Source organism: Cololabis saira, chromosome 2 (assembly GCF_033807715.1).
Source record: "Cololabis saira isolate AMF1-May2022 chromosome 2, fColSai1.1, whole genome shotgun sequence".
NCBI classification, from domain to species: domain Eukaryota; kingdom Metazoa; phylum Chordata; class Actinopteri; order Beloniformes; family Belonidae; genus Cololabis; species Cololabis saira.
The window spans coordinates 38,957,963-38,976,233 of NC_084588.1; the positions used below are offsets into that span (position 1 = coordinate 38,957,963).

Consider the following 18,271-nt stretch of genomic DNA (forward strand, 5'->3'; position numbering starts at 1 on the left):
AACGGAGGGAACAAACATGCGGGCACCCACCCACCAATATGTAGCAGTTAATTTTTGGAGCAAGGCAATTAAAAGACCTGATTATATTATGAGAACTACCCCTCTGGCAATGGCTGTCTGTCCATTTTTAATGAGGTCATAACGATGCGTCAGCTGAAGACCAAAAGGTCATAGGGGCGGGACTTAAACCTGCCTGGAGAGAGGAGGGAGGGGGGGATAGAACAAGGGCATAATACCAGGTAAAAAGATTGCATGAAAAAGAGAGAAGGCTGGCAGGCAGGGTTTTTTTTTTTTCTTACCAGCCTTAGAAGCAACTGATGCAAGTGCCAATAATATCTAACTCTGCTTAAATGGTGGCACCTGACAGACATGACACCTACAGCATCAGCAGTAATCTGTAGAATTAACATGATCAACCCAGAAAACACAGATCAGACATTTGAACATGAAAGGTTTTGGCAGAAGCGCACATTCCAGGAGCCAGCAGTATTCAGTGAGCGTATATACAATGCATATGCTCAGACTGACAGATTTGCTCCCATACAGCAGCAGCTTTGATGGCGGTAGGTCTGATGAATGGATAAACAGACAGAATGTGTTGAATCCAAAGCCTCCATCTCTATGAAGTCGTAAAATGCCAGCTGGATTCAGATGGTACGCTTCTGGAGGGACAAGTCCTCGGACTGCAAATATAAACTTTGGCGCGATGCCCCCCACACACACGTATGCAGGCACACATTAACACCTCGTGCCAGCTTTGGCCACGCTCCCCACGGCCTCCGAGACCTAATGAGTGAGATCGGGTGGAAGGCCCCAGTCTGTGTGAGTGCTGCTGCTTGTGTGTGTGTGTGTGTGTTTGGTGTGTGTATGCAGCTGGTAGTGAGCATTAAAACTCTCATCATAGCTCAGCGATCTTGACTGCTGCTATCCAATCTCGTCGCTTCACACACACGCAGTCACACGCACGGCGGTCGAGACAACTGGCTGACACACATGTTCTCTTACAAGTCACATGAAGACAGTTTGTCTCCTGAAAAGTGACTCGTTCCTTGAGAGATAAGAGCGATGGAAAAGGAGAAATAAAGGAGATGAAATGAAAAAGAAGGAGTTGTTTGGACATCAATCGATAGATTAAAGTAGAATGCAAGGAGAAGAAAGGAAGAAGGTAAGACATGACTAGAAGAGAGGAGAATGCATGATGGAAATGAGGGAGGAGACAAGAGTAGAGGGGAAACAAAAGAGGGGGAGCGCCAGACAACTGGTGGCGTCTGGTGTTCCCCTCATGGGAGACTTGTAGCTAAATCTGGCCGTGTAGCGTCTGTCCTGCGTGAGTGTGTGTGAGGGCTCGACTGGCATCTGGTTGCAACTCTGCTAGAAGGGAGCGATAATGGAAAAGGAGTGATGAGAGTACAGCCAAAGTGGTCCTCTCTCTTTCACGCACACTTTCTATGTCGGGAGAGCAGAGGAGGGTTTCTGCTTTTAAAGGTCCCTTTATGAAAGAATTAAAAAGAGGAAAAGAGAACGGACCACAAATGAAACCATTTCTGTCACAGAAATTAGGAATGTACAGGTAACAAAAACTCCTCATTCGCCCCCAATAATAAAAAATACAACCCAACTCAAATAATAAAGGCCTCTGTGTTGCTTGTCAAGGTATGAAGGACTAACTGTTCTCATTTCTACCCTGTTTTTAAGACAATACATAACAAATACATGTCGTCTCAACCTATGAACATAAACATTCCTCTGTCACGTCAGGATCCAAGCACGCTCTGTCTTTTAGTAGCTATAACTCCATGAGGGCTCCTCCGCTGCACGTCTGCTGTCCTCTTTTCAATGGGCAGCTAGGGGTACATCCACTTTAATACATTTTTATTTTGGAACTATGAAACTTTTGTTTCCACCCTACGCAAAATTCAACCCCAGAGCCTAAAAATACTCCTAAAACTTCCTTACCGTCTACCAGGGAAAATGGGAAGAAATAAAAAAAAAAAAGTTTTAAAAACAAAATGGGAAAATGGAAACAGAAAGTCTGATTAGTGTTTTGTTTGTTTGATGGAGATTATGGAAAACAAAGTGGCAAGCTGTAAGGAGAAGACTGGTCAGTTTTGGTTCAAGTACTGCTGTGGATAAGTTACTATTAGGGCTGTTCGATTTTGCCCAAAAATAAAATCTCGATTTTTTTTCTCTCAAAATCCGATTTTCGATTACGATTACGATTATTTTGTGAATTGACAAAAGGCAAAGAAATGATTTTAAATATGCTGTTTTTTTATTGAACATTTGCCCCATTGGGCTTTAAGTGCAAACTTTGCTCTTATTAAACCAAAAATGAATGAATAACGTGCAAAACTCTGTAAAATAAGTTGAAAAAAAGTTTTAAAAAATATAATAAAATATAAAGTTTTATCTCTGAAAAAAAAAAATCAGCAAATCAGCACTTGCAAACATACAGTAAGTTATATTTCCAATTAAATAAAACAAGACATTTTCTAATTAAACTAAACTGGGTCTTTGCATGCTAAATAATAATGCAACCCATGAAGGAGGTACTATTGTTGTTTAAACAAAAGTAGATCCTTCCTGTGCTGTTAGATTCTTCCAGACATTTAGTGGAAAAGACATTTTCAAGAGTTTTGTTAAAAATGAATAAATAAATAGCATATACTTTTTACTTTTCATATTCCACTTTCCTCATTCAGTTTCAGAGTATTTTAAGAGTTTCTTCCCCCCAATATGGAATTGTAAAACCAACGAAAGGGTAATAGATGATTGATTTTGGATTGTAGGTGCGTATTTCTGAATCTCTTTGGTAGCTGTCATTTACATAAAAAACAGATGAGTGAAAATTTGCTGTATACCCGTAATTAAATTTAAAAAAAAACTTTTTTAAAAGAAAGAAAAAAGACCGACAACAAAACTTCAGTGTGGTTATTTAAAATGATCAGTCCAGTAGCTGGTAGTGTGTTATGTGAGCAAAGCCTTAAAAGCAACAAAGGCCACACTTTTTTAGAAACCTCGCTCTGTCTCAGTCACTCACGAATTCACACACCATTGACGGCCACCTGCCCACTGCCCCGGGCGGCGCTGTTCAGATCTGTTCTGGTCTAAACAAATGTCACTGCGTGACACCGCACACACTCTCCCCGAAACCCCTTTCCTTACCTTCCTCATGCGCTCTCTATTTTCCTCTTTCCAGCTCTTGGATTCAATCTATATCCTGAACAAGTGTAATTAACACATTTGTACTTTCATCAGAACTTTGGTTTGTAGTGTGTTTCTTTTGTTTATTTGTATCTTTTTTCTCTCCTGCTACCTTTTTGGGGACAAAAGAGATGCACCTACCTACGGTGTTGATGTGTCCACAGATTTATGTCCTCGCAGCAGGAGTAGTACAATTCTCACAAACAGACACACACACTGGATTTAAATGGTTCTGTTGTCGAGTCCAATCGCCCAGCCCATCAGTTCAGAAACCCACATAGGAAAACCCTTAATGTTATTATATAAACTCTGTGGTTTAACACACAGAAACACACACATCCTAAAACGCAGTGGTTGAACGGGCTTAAGTGATGGGAGAAAAACTCTATTAAAAATTAAAAAAAACAAAAACGATCCTTTTTTCCCACAGTTTTCATGGTCCTGCAGCGTAAAATATCCTGTTCTGCTTTTTTAATTCATCCATTTATCTCTTTGCTACAATCAACCAAGAGCCATGCAGTATGTTTTGTGTATCCACTCAACTCTGCACTTTTTCCCACAACTCTAACTCATCTTCATTCCTTGCTTCTCTCTTATCATTTCATTGACTATCTGAAATCAATCCATGTTGTGTGTGTGTTGTTTTTTTTTTTTATCCTTCCGTCCTCTTCTCTCTTTTCCTCTCCCCTCTGTCTTTCTCGTGCATTTCCACTCAGGTGTCAAAGACATTTCACTTGCAATCCTTCAGCTGTTCACAGACACATATGCTGGCACAGAGTGACACCAGCGTGGTGTAAAAATCCATCCTGATGTGATCAGTACAGACCGCGCTATTGACAGACAACAATATTCCCACGATGGAAATGATTCACCTTCATCACTGTCATGGTCTGTGTGTGCTCGTTTCTGTATGTGTTTGTGTGTGAGCTTGTGTAGATAACTGTGCGTACGACGTGTCACTAAAAGAGTGCAGTATAGGTGAAGGAAATAATTGAAACATTAAGCCTGAGTTATACGTCTGTATAGGCTGCACACTGGGCTTCGTGAGGTAGAGTTTACACACACGTCTGCTATTGGGAGCGAAATTATGAAGAGCTTTTGGTTTACCGTAGATGCAGCCGTACGTAAAGGTCAGGACTCCCTCTTTTACTCCTATGTTTAAAAATATGGCATAAAAAAATATGTATGTAACTGATCATAATGCATTTTAGTATTAGGGAAGCACAACATCATGCAAACAGTGGCATGTATTACTTTTTCACTGAGTCATTATTTAAGTAACAAAAATTAAACCAAAAACCATGTGATCAATACCAAGTTCCCCCTCGATTCAGTAGCTTGTAGATCCAATGATTTCAGGAGGTTGTTCCACAAAGTTGATGCCTGTATTTTTCAGTCATTTAGATCTGCTGTTCTGCTCTGGATAATTGTCCTTTTTTCATGACCTGATTTCAATCAAGCTTTAACTTTTGGACTGGAAGCCTCACTGTGCGTGAGACTGGGTTTGAGGTGTTCCTGCTGAAATCCTGGACTGGTACCAGACATGGTCTCATCTGTCCACGGGAGATTGTCCCAGAAGTCTCGCGCTTTGCTCAGATGTAGTTTGGCAAACCTCAGTCAGGCTTTTATATTCTTCTTAGAAAGAAGACTGGCAACTGTTCCCAACGAACCGTAATTCATTCTTCTTATAATAGTGCTGTTGTACACGTTAACATTTAACATTTTCCGTCAGGTATGTAGGTTGGGAGGTGTAGGGTTTTGTTTTTTTTGTCTGACGTTGAGGTCCTGGAAGGTCCACTCCTGAGAAGATTGTCAGCTGTCTTGAATGTTTTCCACATTAAATGTGCAACAACTGCTTCTCTAAGGCCATTGTTGTGTCTTTCCCTCTTGGCATTATATTACCACATACCTGAATATTCAAGACCAGTAAACCGTCAAAACGTCTCTTAAATCCTATGGAAGCAGTCAGAAGGAATTTAATATTGCTCTCACAAACACACATAGACACACACACACATATATATATATATATATATATATATATATATATATATATATATATATATATATATATATATATATATATATATATATATATTTGCCTCATACATATTTAAGATCAACTTCACCAAGAGGATTTTTCACTCAAACCAAACAAATTAGGTTTAAAGAAGGAAAACTAACTTTGTTTATTGTTGCCCGTTTACTTATTTGTAAGAATGCATAAGGTTATGAGCCGAGCTGTGCTGTTAGATGATTTTAGTCTCATTTTCCCCTCTTCGCTCTCACCTTTATCAACTATCATTCTTCCCCTAGTTATTGTTTACTTTCTTCAATCCTTTTTTGTTTATTAGGTCATCCATACATTTGCTATTCCCCATTCATTTCACAGCCTATAATCTATTTCTCTCCTCTTCTACTCTTTTTATCATAATCTTTTCTTAGTGCTTTTCAGAAGTAATTATTGTCTAAATTTGATTTTCTTCTGCCTTTTTTATTTCAATAATGCTCTTTCCATCATGTTTCCCCTGCCTTTTCTGTTTTCCCTGAACATATTTTATTTTTCTAATCCTTACATTTACTTTCCTGCTGCCCTTTTGTTTTCTTCTCCTCCTTTCTTTCCTCTCCTCTTCTCCATTCCTGCCCATCCTTTATGACTTGAAGGCTCATTTGTTAAGAGGAGGTAGTGCACTCTCACTCTCCTACTAGCCTCCTCCTGTCTCTTTTTGTGGGCTTTGGAAATATAATTTTCATTTTTTAATTTGATTCATTTAAATTTGATCATTAATCAGTGCTGAAAGAGAGTTAATTTGGTGGAAAATAGATGAGGTAGTTAGAGAGGGCTCTTTATGAAGTGAGCTCACCAAAGCCTGGGCTCTTTTAGGTGTATGGGAAAGAGACAAAAGTGAGAGTCTGCACTTGGGTGTGTGTGTGTGTGTGTGTGTGCGTGTGTGTGTGTGTGTGTGTGTGTGTGTGTGTGTGTGTGTGTGTGTGTGTGTGTGTGTGTGTGTGTGTGTGTGTGTGTGTGATAGAGGAAAGGTATCAAAGTAACAAAGTGTGTCTATATTTGTGGATTTTCTGCTGACAGTGTCACTTTTTATGATAAGTATATGTGGAAGGAGGCACTTTCTATATTTATTGAAAATCTCCTCATCTGTTTTATAGTTAGAGGCTGGATGATTCACAGCCCAGATCAGATGGATACACCCCCCACCCCCCAAAAAAAGAAGAAAAACAACAACGATCTAACACATATGAGCAACTTAAGTTTGTGGAAACATTTGATAGCAGAGCCAAAACTGATTTCACATGTTATTTGTTCAACTATGAACATGACATGCACATGTATCAAACAGAAGTTACCGATTGTTCTAATTTAAGGATTGACACTTTTACCATTTAATATTTATGTGATTATTTAAAAAATAGAAAAAATAATCAACCATTGGAATGGAAAGCCTATTCAAAGCTAATGTGTTTGAGGTGTGAGTTGTTTTAGTTTGCGAGTGGGAGCTGTAGAAGATGAAACTCTTCAGGAGGAACCGTGTTTGACTTGTTTGTCTCGTTACGGCCCTGTCAACCAAAGAAGAAAACAGCAGGCTTAGTGGCCGACACCTGCAGTGCTTCAGCGCGACTCCTCCCACAAGTAACGTTATAGTCACTGTTGGTAACTTCCATTTTAACAATAGACATGATCTCACTTCGGAGATTAATAAAGCGAACATGCAGCCTTCTCAGTTCAGTTGCAAGCCTGGTGGTGCCGTTATATCTTCATGCACCCTCAATGCTTTCTAGAGTGCAGCTTGTATGCTATCGGTAAGTTGTTGTTTTGTTGCTTTTATTTTAGATTTAAGTAGATAGGCAATTACATTATTCAAAGCAGCACATGTGAAATAAATGGACACCTGAACACGAAGGATTCCACCAACAGGCTGAACCCCCCCCACCCCCCCGCCAAACTGTCTTGTTTTATTCTGTTTTTTTTTTGTTTTTTTTACCTTTTCCCCCCGTCTGTTTCCAGTTCCATTTTCTTTGTTTCTGCTTTTACTCTTTTCCCTTTTTCTTACCAACCACTGACCCGTTTCCTGAGTAAGCCGCTTGTCAGGGCTCAAACAAACACGACATGGAGGTGCGGCGAAGAGAAATGTAGCCATTGTGTTACTACGTGTGTGAGGGGAAACACAAAGGAAACACGTGTGAGTGGCTTGTACCACATGGTCATAAGAGTCTCTTGACCGTTTGCTGACACTGGCCCCCCCACTGTACCTGGACTGTCAGTCCTTCTGTCCCCAAATCCAACACACACATACACACACACTCAGATATGTCTTGTGTGGCTCCTTGGGTTGACATGTGTCTGAGTTTAGTACATTTTCTTTCAAATTCTTTTAAAGATGAAAAGTATTTTCACGGTACTCCAGTGTAAGATCAAAAGTACAGATAAAAAAACCCGGATAAACATGGAAACATTTCTTCTTTTAGCTAGTGATCATACATGTCTGTTTATTGTTTTGCCGGTAGGTTATTTCGTGTTCAAGCTCTTGGGCGTGTCATCGTGAACGTAGTCAGTTCGCTCTCTTGCTTTCACACTCTTCTAGTTTTTCTCTTCCCTCTTTTCCTCCCTCTCTGTGTATACAGATTAAAAAAGTCCTTACTGTTTTAAATGCACTTTACAGATAACCTTTAACCTCGGTGGTGCTGTTGGAATATAAAGTACTGTACAGGCACTTTTATTTTACACAAGGGCCATCTTGGGGAACATTTGACTCCATTGTCGTTAAAGCTCTGGTGTCAGCAGAATTTCTTAAATAATTTGCACATTTTGCATTTTGTTTAAACCAAAATTAACGGCGTTTTTCAGCCGTCTGAGATTTTTTCTGTGAATGTTTCTGTGAACATTTTCAATTAGCTTTGAATGCTCGTAGAACCAGATGTCAGGATTCTCTTTCTACAACCATTCTAGTCCCATGCTTATGAACGTGCGCTCTGCTCCTGACTTACTGCTCATGTGGTGTCATGTTGTTTTTGAGATGATACCGCGGAGGCTCTCTTTTTTTTTTATAACTTTCAATGTTTTTGCAGATGATGATCCTAATGCATTTTCATTCTTAGTGCCATTTTCTGGTTGGTTCACTTCTTCTCTTCTTCTATTTCTTTTTATTTTAGGATTTAAAAAAAAGACCTGCCTGTAAAATGTAAAATGGATCTTTTGGTAAAAAACTGTTCTGTTAGTTTTCAAAGAAAGATAAGCATGATTATCTAAATTATTACTTTCTTTTTTGTCCTCCTTTCTTCTTTTCCTTTTCTTCTTCTGTTTCTTCCTTCTGTTTCTCTAGTCTTCCTCTTTTATTCTTCTTCTCCTTCCTCCTCTTATTTGTCTTCTTCCTCTCTCCTCCTTTTCTTCTTTCTTCTCCCTCTTTTCCTCATCTTATTTTTATTCTCCCTCTTTCTTCTCCTCCTTTAGAGGTTGCCACAACGAATCAACCATTTCCATTTTTGCCATTATAGCCAATAATTTCAAAAGGTTGTCCTAAAAGCTTAAAAGAAACACATTTGGACGTCGCTCTACAGCCATTCTGTATAAGACTTTTTTGCATTTCTTCCACAAATAGTGAATTTCTAACTCAGTGTTGGATACAAAACACTTCAGAGTGAGTTTTGAAACGTGTGAGTCCTGTAAGCCTCCCCTCTATTCTTTTTCTTCTCGGATCTTCTCCACTCTTCTTCTCCTCCAACGTACATAACACCTCTGTCTTCCTTATCCACCTTTAAGTGGTAACCAAGGTAACATCCAATCCCCTGAGAGATTGACCTAATTCAATTAGGACTCCTTTGTGTCAATTAATTAACAAGACAGAGGGAGACGGCAATCGAGAGACTGAGATTGGGCAAGAGACAGCACAGAGTCAGAAAGCCTGGGAGACAAAGTGAGAAAGAGCGCTCTCATTTCAATGCTGCCTCTTTAAATTGGTCTTATTGCGGACAAAAATCAGTCAGCATTAGAATAACATAAAAGTTAATGTAAAAGCATATTATCCACTCAAAAGCCCAGTCTTCATTCGTCACATTCCCAATTTTCACACTTCACATCTCTTCTGTTCTTTCCATTATTTCTAATGTGCTTTATTTAGTTTCACATTCATTTTGTTTGTTTTCTCCTTGAAAAAGAAGAAAATAAAACAAATGTGAAACAAGTGCATAAAATTCCGGTGTCATGCACAATATCTTGACATGTGCATCCTTTTGCTGTCATTTCTTGCAGGAGTTCGTCTGGACAGGGTTCGGGGTGGAAGACAGAAGTACAAACGCCGGATAGATGCAGACAACAGTCCGTATCTGAACCCACAGCTGGCTTTGCCCCCGAAGAAGCCATGTAAGAAAAACATACATGCACACATCCACACTGACATGCAAACAAAATAAACAAGATCTGACCACCATCAGCATGAAAATACTACTTTTTCTGGGCTTTATATGTGCAAACCCGTAAGACATTGTGTCTCAACTCCTAAACTGAAAAGCATCCAATGACAAATCTGTGCAAAATAGTTGAATTCAACCCTGTTGTATCACTACTGTATGTGTAGTCTGCGTTCCTGCAGCAACCAGGAGACCAGAAGCGCAAAAGGCTGTCTTTCCATCAGGTTTCATATTCACGGAGACAGTTGGACAATAAAAACATTTCTACTCACACACACATGCACAGATACGGAACAGTGCGGAGCCCATCTGTTTGGGACTGTGTTTATCTCCCTGTTTCTACTGCTACCAGTTTGGGATCATAACATTTTATGTGCGTAATATTTCACCATAAAGGTATTCATTTTGCTCCGGCTGGATTGGCTGCTATTTTATAAAAAATAAATAACACCAGAGCCTGATGATTGAAGAAATTAACAAGGGAGAGAGTGATAGAGAGACAGGTAGAGACGGGATGACAAAACCTAAATGAGAGCGTTTCTCACAGAGGGAGAAAGAGAGAAGAGAAGGGAGGGAGGGACGGAGGCCAGCCACAACCCTAATCCGGATTAAATCCAGTCTGGCACCCACATCAAACTGGAGCTAGCTCTCTAGCTAACCGTCTGCTTGCACACATAACACGCACGCACACCACACACACACACACACACACACACACACACACACACACACACACACACACACACACACACACACACACACACACACACACACACACACACACACACACACACACACACACACGGTGCAGATTGAGCAGCATTTAACAGCTTGGTCCCCAAAGCCCGTTTTGCTTAAAGCTGGAGCATATTCTGCTCTAGGCCAATACACTGAATGGCTGCACAGGAGCTTACTGGGACTTTTGCACTACTAATCATTGAAATGATGGGATAATGTGAATGTGTATACACCATCCTTGTGTTGGCATACTCACAAATACAGCGTTCAAGCCGTGCTCCGTCTAACAGAACGTCTTAACTGGCAAATCATCCTGTAGCTAGATTTTTCTTAATCTGTTTAGATTATAGTATAACGTTTAAATTACATTCATATGTTTATGAAGTGTTTTTGACTTACGCCATTGACCAAACGATCAAAATCAAATAATAATTCAGTCAGTATTTTCAACAAACTTTCACTTGTTTCTCAATACACAGACGTAATGTTTCTGTCTCTCACAGACACACTTCCACAGCCTATCTGTCTGTGGCCCAGTCCCCAGCCCCGGCACCCTCATTGATTGTGTGAGAACAGAACAATAGCTCAGGGTTTGGAAATGGGCTTCCATTGATTCTAATTAGGGAAACATTAAATAAGATTTACCCACCGATACTGCAGTGTGACTTGGATTGGTGGGGTACAAATGACCCTGGAGCTGGACAGTGTGTGTGGATACATATATGTATATTTGTATATACACACACACACATACATACACACAACCTTTGGATGTAAAATGTAGATGCAAGAGAATGGGGGTAGTGGACAGTGTTAGATCAATACGCAACCCATCCTCACAACTCTGTTTCACTCTCTTGCTGTTTATCTCTATCTAGCTGTCGCTGTCTGGACTCTTCCTGTCTGTCTTTTGCAATCTGTTCATGGCTCTATTTCTACCTGTCTGTCTTCTCCCATCTTTTCTTCACTAATCTCTCCCTCTCTTCGGGCCTTCACTCGGCTCCTGCTCCTCTATCCTTCGTCAACATTCCCATGCTTGATTAGTCGGTGGATTAATTTGGAGGCAGGATATCAGTCTGATACTAATGGGCCATAGAGGTCTCATCACCACATGTCACTGTTACCGGCTGAGCTGTTTAGCTTTCAGTGATATTTTTCCTATCTGTATCAGTCAGTGAACCTTCCCCAGCGTTGAGATACAACAGTCCGGAAAACTCAAACCACTGACTGTAAATCACCTTTAACTAAACTTTTGAGCATCTTCTGACTTCTAAATCAGTATTCCTATATTAGCTGAATGATCTATGAAAAGGCATAACAGTATCACCTTTTTTTCAAATGAAATTTTCACTTAAGGAATTTTCTGACTCTTTATGCTTCTGAGAGCTAATATGTTATTTCAAAGTTTCAGAGTTGTCAGTCGGGAATTTATATGTGACCTTTCAGATTTTTGCACCAGACTGGTGTGGTACAACTTCTAACCTAACAAGGAAAAACAATTCACCATCTCTCTGTCTCTGTGTCTTTCTCCTTGTCTGGTGGTCATGTCAGTTGCCTTTGGCTGCCTTGCAGATAACAAAATTGTCTCTCACCTGCTGGTGGCCGAGCCAGAGAAGATTTATGCCATGCCCGACCCGACGGTGCCAGACAGCGACATCAAGGCCCTGACTACGCTGTGCGACCTGGCTGACAGAGAGCTGGTGGTCAACATCGGTTGGGCCAAGCACATCCCAGGTAGAGAAAACAACGTGCCGTGCATCTACACAGGAACACTGCACTCACATGGATGGATAGATAGATAGATAGATAGATAGATAGATAGATAGATAGATAGATAGATAGATAGATAGATAGATAGATAGATAGATAGATAGATAGATAGATAGATAGATAGATAGATAGATAGATAGATAGATAGATAGATAGATAGATAGATGTTTGCACATCTGCATCTCTCTATATAGAGAAGAACAGTATCTAATCCTCTTAAACTAACCCATTTTCTCTTAATCTGATTAACGTTGGCCCTACAAGATCACATGAAATGAACGTAGTGGCAGAGCCAAAAAAAGAGAACATATGAGAAAAAAGAATAGATATGGAGGAATTAGGATTAGAAAGGAAGATGAGGTACAAGAAGATGAAAAAAGAGGGAAAGACCTAAAAGCAAAGCAAAAACAATCTGATTTTGATTTTAGGACGGGAGCCTTACGGCAGAGAGGAAGGAAGAGCAGTGTCTGGGATTAATACAGATTAGCAAAAAGATTAGTCTCATTTGTTATGGTTAGAATAGAACAGAATAAAATAGAATAAAAAAGAATAGAATAGAACCATGGGACAGAGAACAAGGGAAAACACTAGATCAGAGATAAATATTAAATTACTGGAATTGGATAACACGGTCAATGACTGATTCATATTTCATATCAATGATTCTAGGTGAGACAGAGAAAAAAAAGCTGAAGGAGATTAGTGATGTAAGTGTAAGATAAGAATAGATATTTCCTTTAGCAAATGTATTGATCTGTAAGTTTCATACACACGCATACACTTTTATTCACACACACACACACACATATATATACGTATGTATGTACGTACGTATGTATGTATCACACCTCTGCATGTGACATAAAGTTCAAGAATTTATTTTGCAATAGTCTGCTGTTTCCTTTGCTTACTGCTCTTACAAGTGAATGGATCAGTTTGGTCGGAGTGTAATGTGTGTGTGTTTTTGTGGTAGTGTGGTGGGGTACCAGGGTGGTGGGGGGGGGGGGGGTGCAAGCGCAACAATTGCTTGGCGGAGGAGAGAAGATGGCGCGATTAGATGAACAAGGAAGGCAATCCACAGCTGAGCGAGAAAGATGGAACTCTTCATCTTCCGAGCTTGTGAGCGTCTTCCTGATTGTGTGTGATGTGGCCACCTTATGAAATCCTCACTGTTTACAGGACTGAGCACTGATCTAATGCCCACACTCACACCACTCTCGCAGACACATGCATGCCCCCACACAAAGTGACCTCCTGTTCAGTCAGAAATACGCCTCCTCAACAGTCTTTATCATCGTCTGACACACACACGCACGCACACACACTTTGAACAGAGGAGAATAGACCTGTTAACCTGTTAGTAGCCATCTTGTCTCGCATCCTCCGTGTGTGTGTGTGTGTGTGTGTGTGTGTGTGTGTGTGTGTGTGTGTGTGTGTGTGTGTGTGTGTGTGTGTGTGTGTGTGTGTGTGTGTGTGTGTGTGTGTGTGTGTGTGTGTGTGTGTGTGTATGAGAGATGACTGTGCACAGAGTGTGCACACATGCACTAGTTTTCACTCGCTATGGTACAGTAATTTTTTTAATCAAATTGATGGAGAGAGACAGAGAGACAAAAAGAAAAAAGACAGAGGCAGAGGGAGGGGAGGTGAAGGCAATTTATGTTTCATGATATGGCTGCGCAGTGCTGCACGAGCACATGGAGGCTCACACACCAGCACTTGTGTGATACAAGCACACGAAGGCCGCTAACAGTGGTAACAACGTGTCAAGGCGAGCGCCAAGCAGCTAATTTGAAGTCATTAGATGTCTGCCGTACTGGCAACAATTTGTTACGCTCTCACACGCACAAACACACATGCAGAAACACGTCACATACACACACTGAGTTAAGAGCCGTCTGCGGATAGCGAGGAGCCTAAATTGTAAACTAATTTAAACATCACTCAGTGTTAGAGAGGCTGCCTGCAAAACAGGCTCCTGGATTACAAGGCTAAGATACATGTGTGCGTGTCCCTAGTCATGCTTGACACAGTCAGTCGCCCGACCTAAGAGACTTTTGACAACACACACACGCGCGCTCGCGTTTGTCTCTGACTGGTTCTTTTATTCTAAGATGTATGCATGTGTGTCTGTTCATTTCCATACTGATAAGGCCTTATGCAAACATGAGAAGTGTCATTAGGAGAGGAAAACAACATACACATGTACTTACTACGCACAACTCGGTGTCGAAGGAGTGCTTGGAAACACGTCAACTTGAATGAGTACAGTGGAAGAAACCATTTACTGATTTAAACTGTGCGCCAGTTTCCACCTTTCCCCAGCGCAATATGCGGAAACTGCGGTTATGTGGAACCGTCAGAAGTTATTCTTCAGAGGGCATGAAAGGCCTTACTGTCCAATAATATGGATTAGTGAAGAGAAGATCTCATTTTAATAGCTCTCAAAGTGACAACTCCAGATGCATATTAGGCTGCATGTCATCATGAAGTGACAGTGTGTGTGTGTGTGTGTGTGTGTGTGTGTGTGTGTGTGTGTGTGTGTGTGTGTGTGTGTGTGTGTGTGTGTGTGTGTGTGTGTGTGTGTGTGTGTGTGTGTGGACAGAGGAGCAGTCAGGTGAGAAGAAGAGAACAGCAAATATTTGAACGGAGGAGAATGAGTGATTTTTAAAAAAGAAAGGCCATTCAAAATGAGCCATTTATCTGTCAGTAGAATTAGTCTTTTCATCCTCTCTTTTCTGTTCTCTTATTTTCTCTTTCTCGCTTCCCCCGTAATAACTAAATGACTACTAGGCAGTCACACTAGCAGCTCTTATCTGGACCCGCGGACACAAAAGAGAAAGACAGACAGACGAGCACTTGACTTGACGAAAGAGCGAGGGACGAACAAATGAATGAATCAACGAGTGAGAGCCAGGACCTATAACACAGTCTATTTTACCAGATCCACGGCCCTTGCCATTAGCGTTTCTTTTCTCTTTTTTTTTTTACCCCTCCCCCATTTTCTTTCTTATTCAAGACAGAAATTGCTCTTGGTCTAACATCCCCCCAACCAACACACACTCGCACGTACACCGGCTATTCTCTCACTTCCCTATCTCCTCTTAGTCATTCTGTCTTTTCTCACAGTCCTCTTCCCTCGCCGTCCCTTTTCCACTTTAAGTTTTGACACCCAGGATAAGCAGTCTATGTGTGTTGGCAGTAACGCATCATGATTGAGCTGTAAAAAATGGGGGATGGGAGGCAGAGGGCTGTTGCCGTCGGTCCATTCATTTAATGTGTCCGTGGAGATGAAGAAGGGCGGTGCTGGTGATGGGATATCAGGTGAGGAAGGAGCCCCGCTTGCTTCATGTTCTGCAAATTTCCCTGATGTACTTCTTTTATTAAATACAGGTGGGAATGATAACAGTTTTGCTTAAAACGCAGCACTTCAGAGCCCCTTCTTGTTGCTAATGAAGAAGTGGCCGTATGAAGAAATATCAGAATGACACTTTATCCTGAGGGCAGGGCAAAGGTTTCTACTGGTGTGTGTCCTCAGGGCTCAGTCTTAAGGCTGAATTATGGTTCTGCGTCACACCAACGCAGAGCACATGCCGCAGCCGTGACGCCGTGCTGAACCCTTCGGACTTCTCCGTCACTCCATTTGGTCGCGGTGCAGTACCCCCCGCGACCGCTAGTTAGCAATCTTTTTCTGAATGGTTTATCCGACTTTTTCCGGTCACAGTAAATCAAAGAAATAAGGACAGCTATTGTGCAAAAAAACAAAACAAAAAAAATCACATATAAAAAAAGGAAAGAGCCCTGGAAGTTCACTATTGCTTCAAATCGGAAACCGGAAATGCTTCGCTTTCAAACGAACCAATCACAGCCCTCTCTGTCTGCGTGTGGTCTGCGTCTCCTCAGCGCGTAGTTACAATTTTCGGGAGGTGCGCGTCAGTGACGCCGCAGGTGACAGCGTGTCGTCTGCGTCGATCCAAACCACACGCCGTAGGCACGGCGCCATTTTGACGCAGAAGCATAATTCAGCCTTTAGTCTCCATTCTTTTCCTAGTGCCTCCTCCTTTTCAACTTCAAGAAGTGTGGCTTCAAATTAACCGTAAACCTAATTTACGTTTTATTGTTTATTTCTGTTGTTCAGAACTATCCAAATGAGAAGAGTAGCAAATGCAGCCAAGGAAAGGATGGCTGGAGGAGAAAGAAAGTCAAAGTTCACACACATTACCTAAGTATAACCTGGAAGCTCCCAAAGAGCCTTTACCACAAAATGATTTTGACCTGATGGTTAAATATCCCCCTCTAGTCTCTTCATTCTCTCTCTCTCCATCTCCTGCCTTTTCTTGCTCTCTTTGGCCTGACCTCCCACCTTCTCTCTCCATGGTATCCTTAACCTCTTCATTATCAAGTCAACCTCATCCCTCAACCCTTGTCCCCTCCCACGCTCCCCTTTTCTCATACTACCAGCCAGCCATCATTTCTTTTTTCCCTTTTTTCTTCTTCTTGTTTTTCTACATACAGGTTTACTGAGTTGATATACAGATGTGGATCAGTTAACTCACTAACTGCAATATGCCTCTGTCCTACGAACAATATTTACAATAGCAAAGCTTCTCATATCAGTGAGTCAGCCAGTAAGCTAAGGCTTCCCCAACTGTGCTCCTTGCTGCCGTTTGCCCGTGTTCTGTCCATTTTAGAGATGTTATAAATGGTTTTCAGTTAGAGATTTAGTCAAGCAGTCAAGCAGTTAGCCATTCACACTGCCAGTTTGGCTGTTAGTTAGCCAGTCAGTCAAGTAACCACACAGTCAGTCAATCAGCTAGAAAGGCAGCGGCAGTAGTCAGCGAATATTGATTAATAGAGGTGTCCTGCTCCTTTTAGCAAATCAAATGTTGAGTCTCACCAGCCAAGAGTAACCTCTAAAAACACACAGAAACACACACACACACACACACACACATATCGCACATATCGTTGACTTTGAAAGTGCAGCTCCCTAAATTAACACTGACACACATAATAACACTTTGCAATGAGCTCCAAGAGATGCAGAGCAGCATTGTGTGTGTTTTTTTTGGAGAGGGTTGGTTCGTGTGTGCAGCCAAGCAGAAATGCAAAAGCCCTGACCGGTGATGATGTCAGTCCATCGCCTTCCTCCTTAAGTCTAGTGATGTCATCAATCAGCAAAGAGGTTGCAAGGCTTAGAGTGGCAAATCATGGGGATTTCAGACAAATGTAGTTTTCTGTTTTAGTTCTTACATTAGTGAGTTCAATGAGAATTAACATTTAAAAATATATATATATATATTTTCTTTTTTTTTCTCCTCTTGGTATTTTCACTTTTTCTCTTTATTTGTCACCATACTTCCCCTCCTTCATCATTTAATGTTTTTAATGTGTCTCCCTCTCAAAGCGATTGCCCACTTCAATAAAATGCCATGAAAACACAAACAAACACACACAGGCGTCTGCAAGACGAGTTCACCTTGACAGTCACAGCATGCCCGGCGCCTTCTTCACATACAAGCAGCACACAGACGTTTGGATTCCCATAGATGCACATTTACACAGCATTGTCCAAAATATCAAAACCACTGATTTTTGTTTTGTTTTTGGTCACAAATATACAATACCCAGATTATGGTCTTAATTTTAAAGTCTAAATATATCCAGGCAGAGAAAAACATTGTAGATGTAAAGTTATTTTTAATGAAAATAGTTTGAATTGCCTGAATGAATCCATTTGAGCGTCTCTCACTTCGATGTCATGTTACTGACTCTGCCTTTTCCATATTATAATAACTCCTAACTAGATAGGACTTATTGGACTATGATTTGGATTTAGAATCAGAATCTAATTTAGTTAATGGCCTTGGTCAGTTTGGTTGTACGCATCTCGCTGGAGCGTATCTGGAGGCGTGGGTTTCCAATCTCTGTTGACTTCCTCTCAGCTCTGTTCGGTGTGTTTGATTTCCATTTCTGCTCATCCCAGAGCTGGATAATACATTTAGAGGCTGGGGTCTTGTGTCTGTTTGCTTATGTGCAAGTGTGTTTGTCTGTTTCATTGTCCACATTTCATGCAAAAGAGATATCTTATTTTCCATTGCATCACCATCATGATTTCCTCTTCAAGTCCACACAAACAAAC

At 41.0% G+C, this 18,271-nt stretch overlaps 1 protein-coding gene across 3 annotated transcripts in view; it reads left to right on the top strand.

Annotated features, from left to right (window-relative positions):
- esrrga (estrogen-related receptor gamma a) overlaps nucleotides 1-18,271 on the top strand; it is a 183,170-nt gene that overhangs the window by 141,595 nt on the left and 23,304 nt on the right. For all 3 annotated transcript variants that reach the window (XM_061745212.1, XM_061745204.1, XM_061745222.1), the window contains 2 exons: nucleotides 9,467-9,577; nucleotides 11,914-12,096. In XM_061745212.1, coding sequence (XP_061601196.1) covers nucleotides 9,467-9,577; nucleotides 11,914-12,096 — 294 coding nt within the window. The remainder of the gene's footprint in view (nucleotides 1-9,466; nucleotides 9,578-11,913; nucleotides 12,097-18,271) is intronic.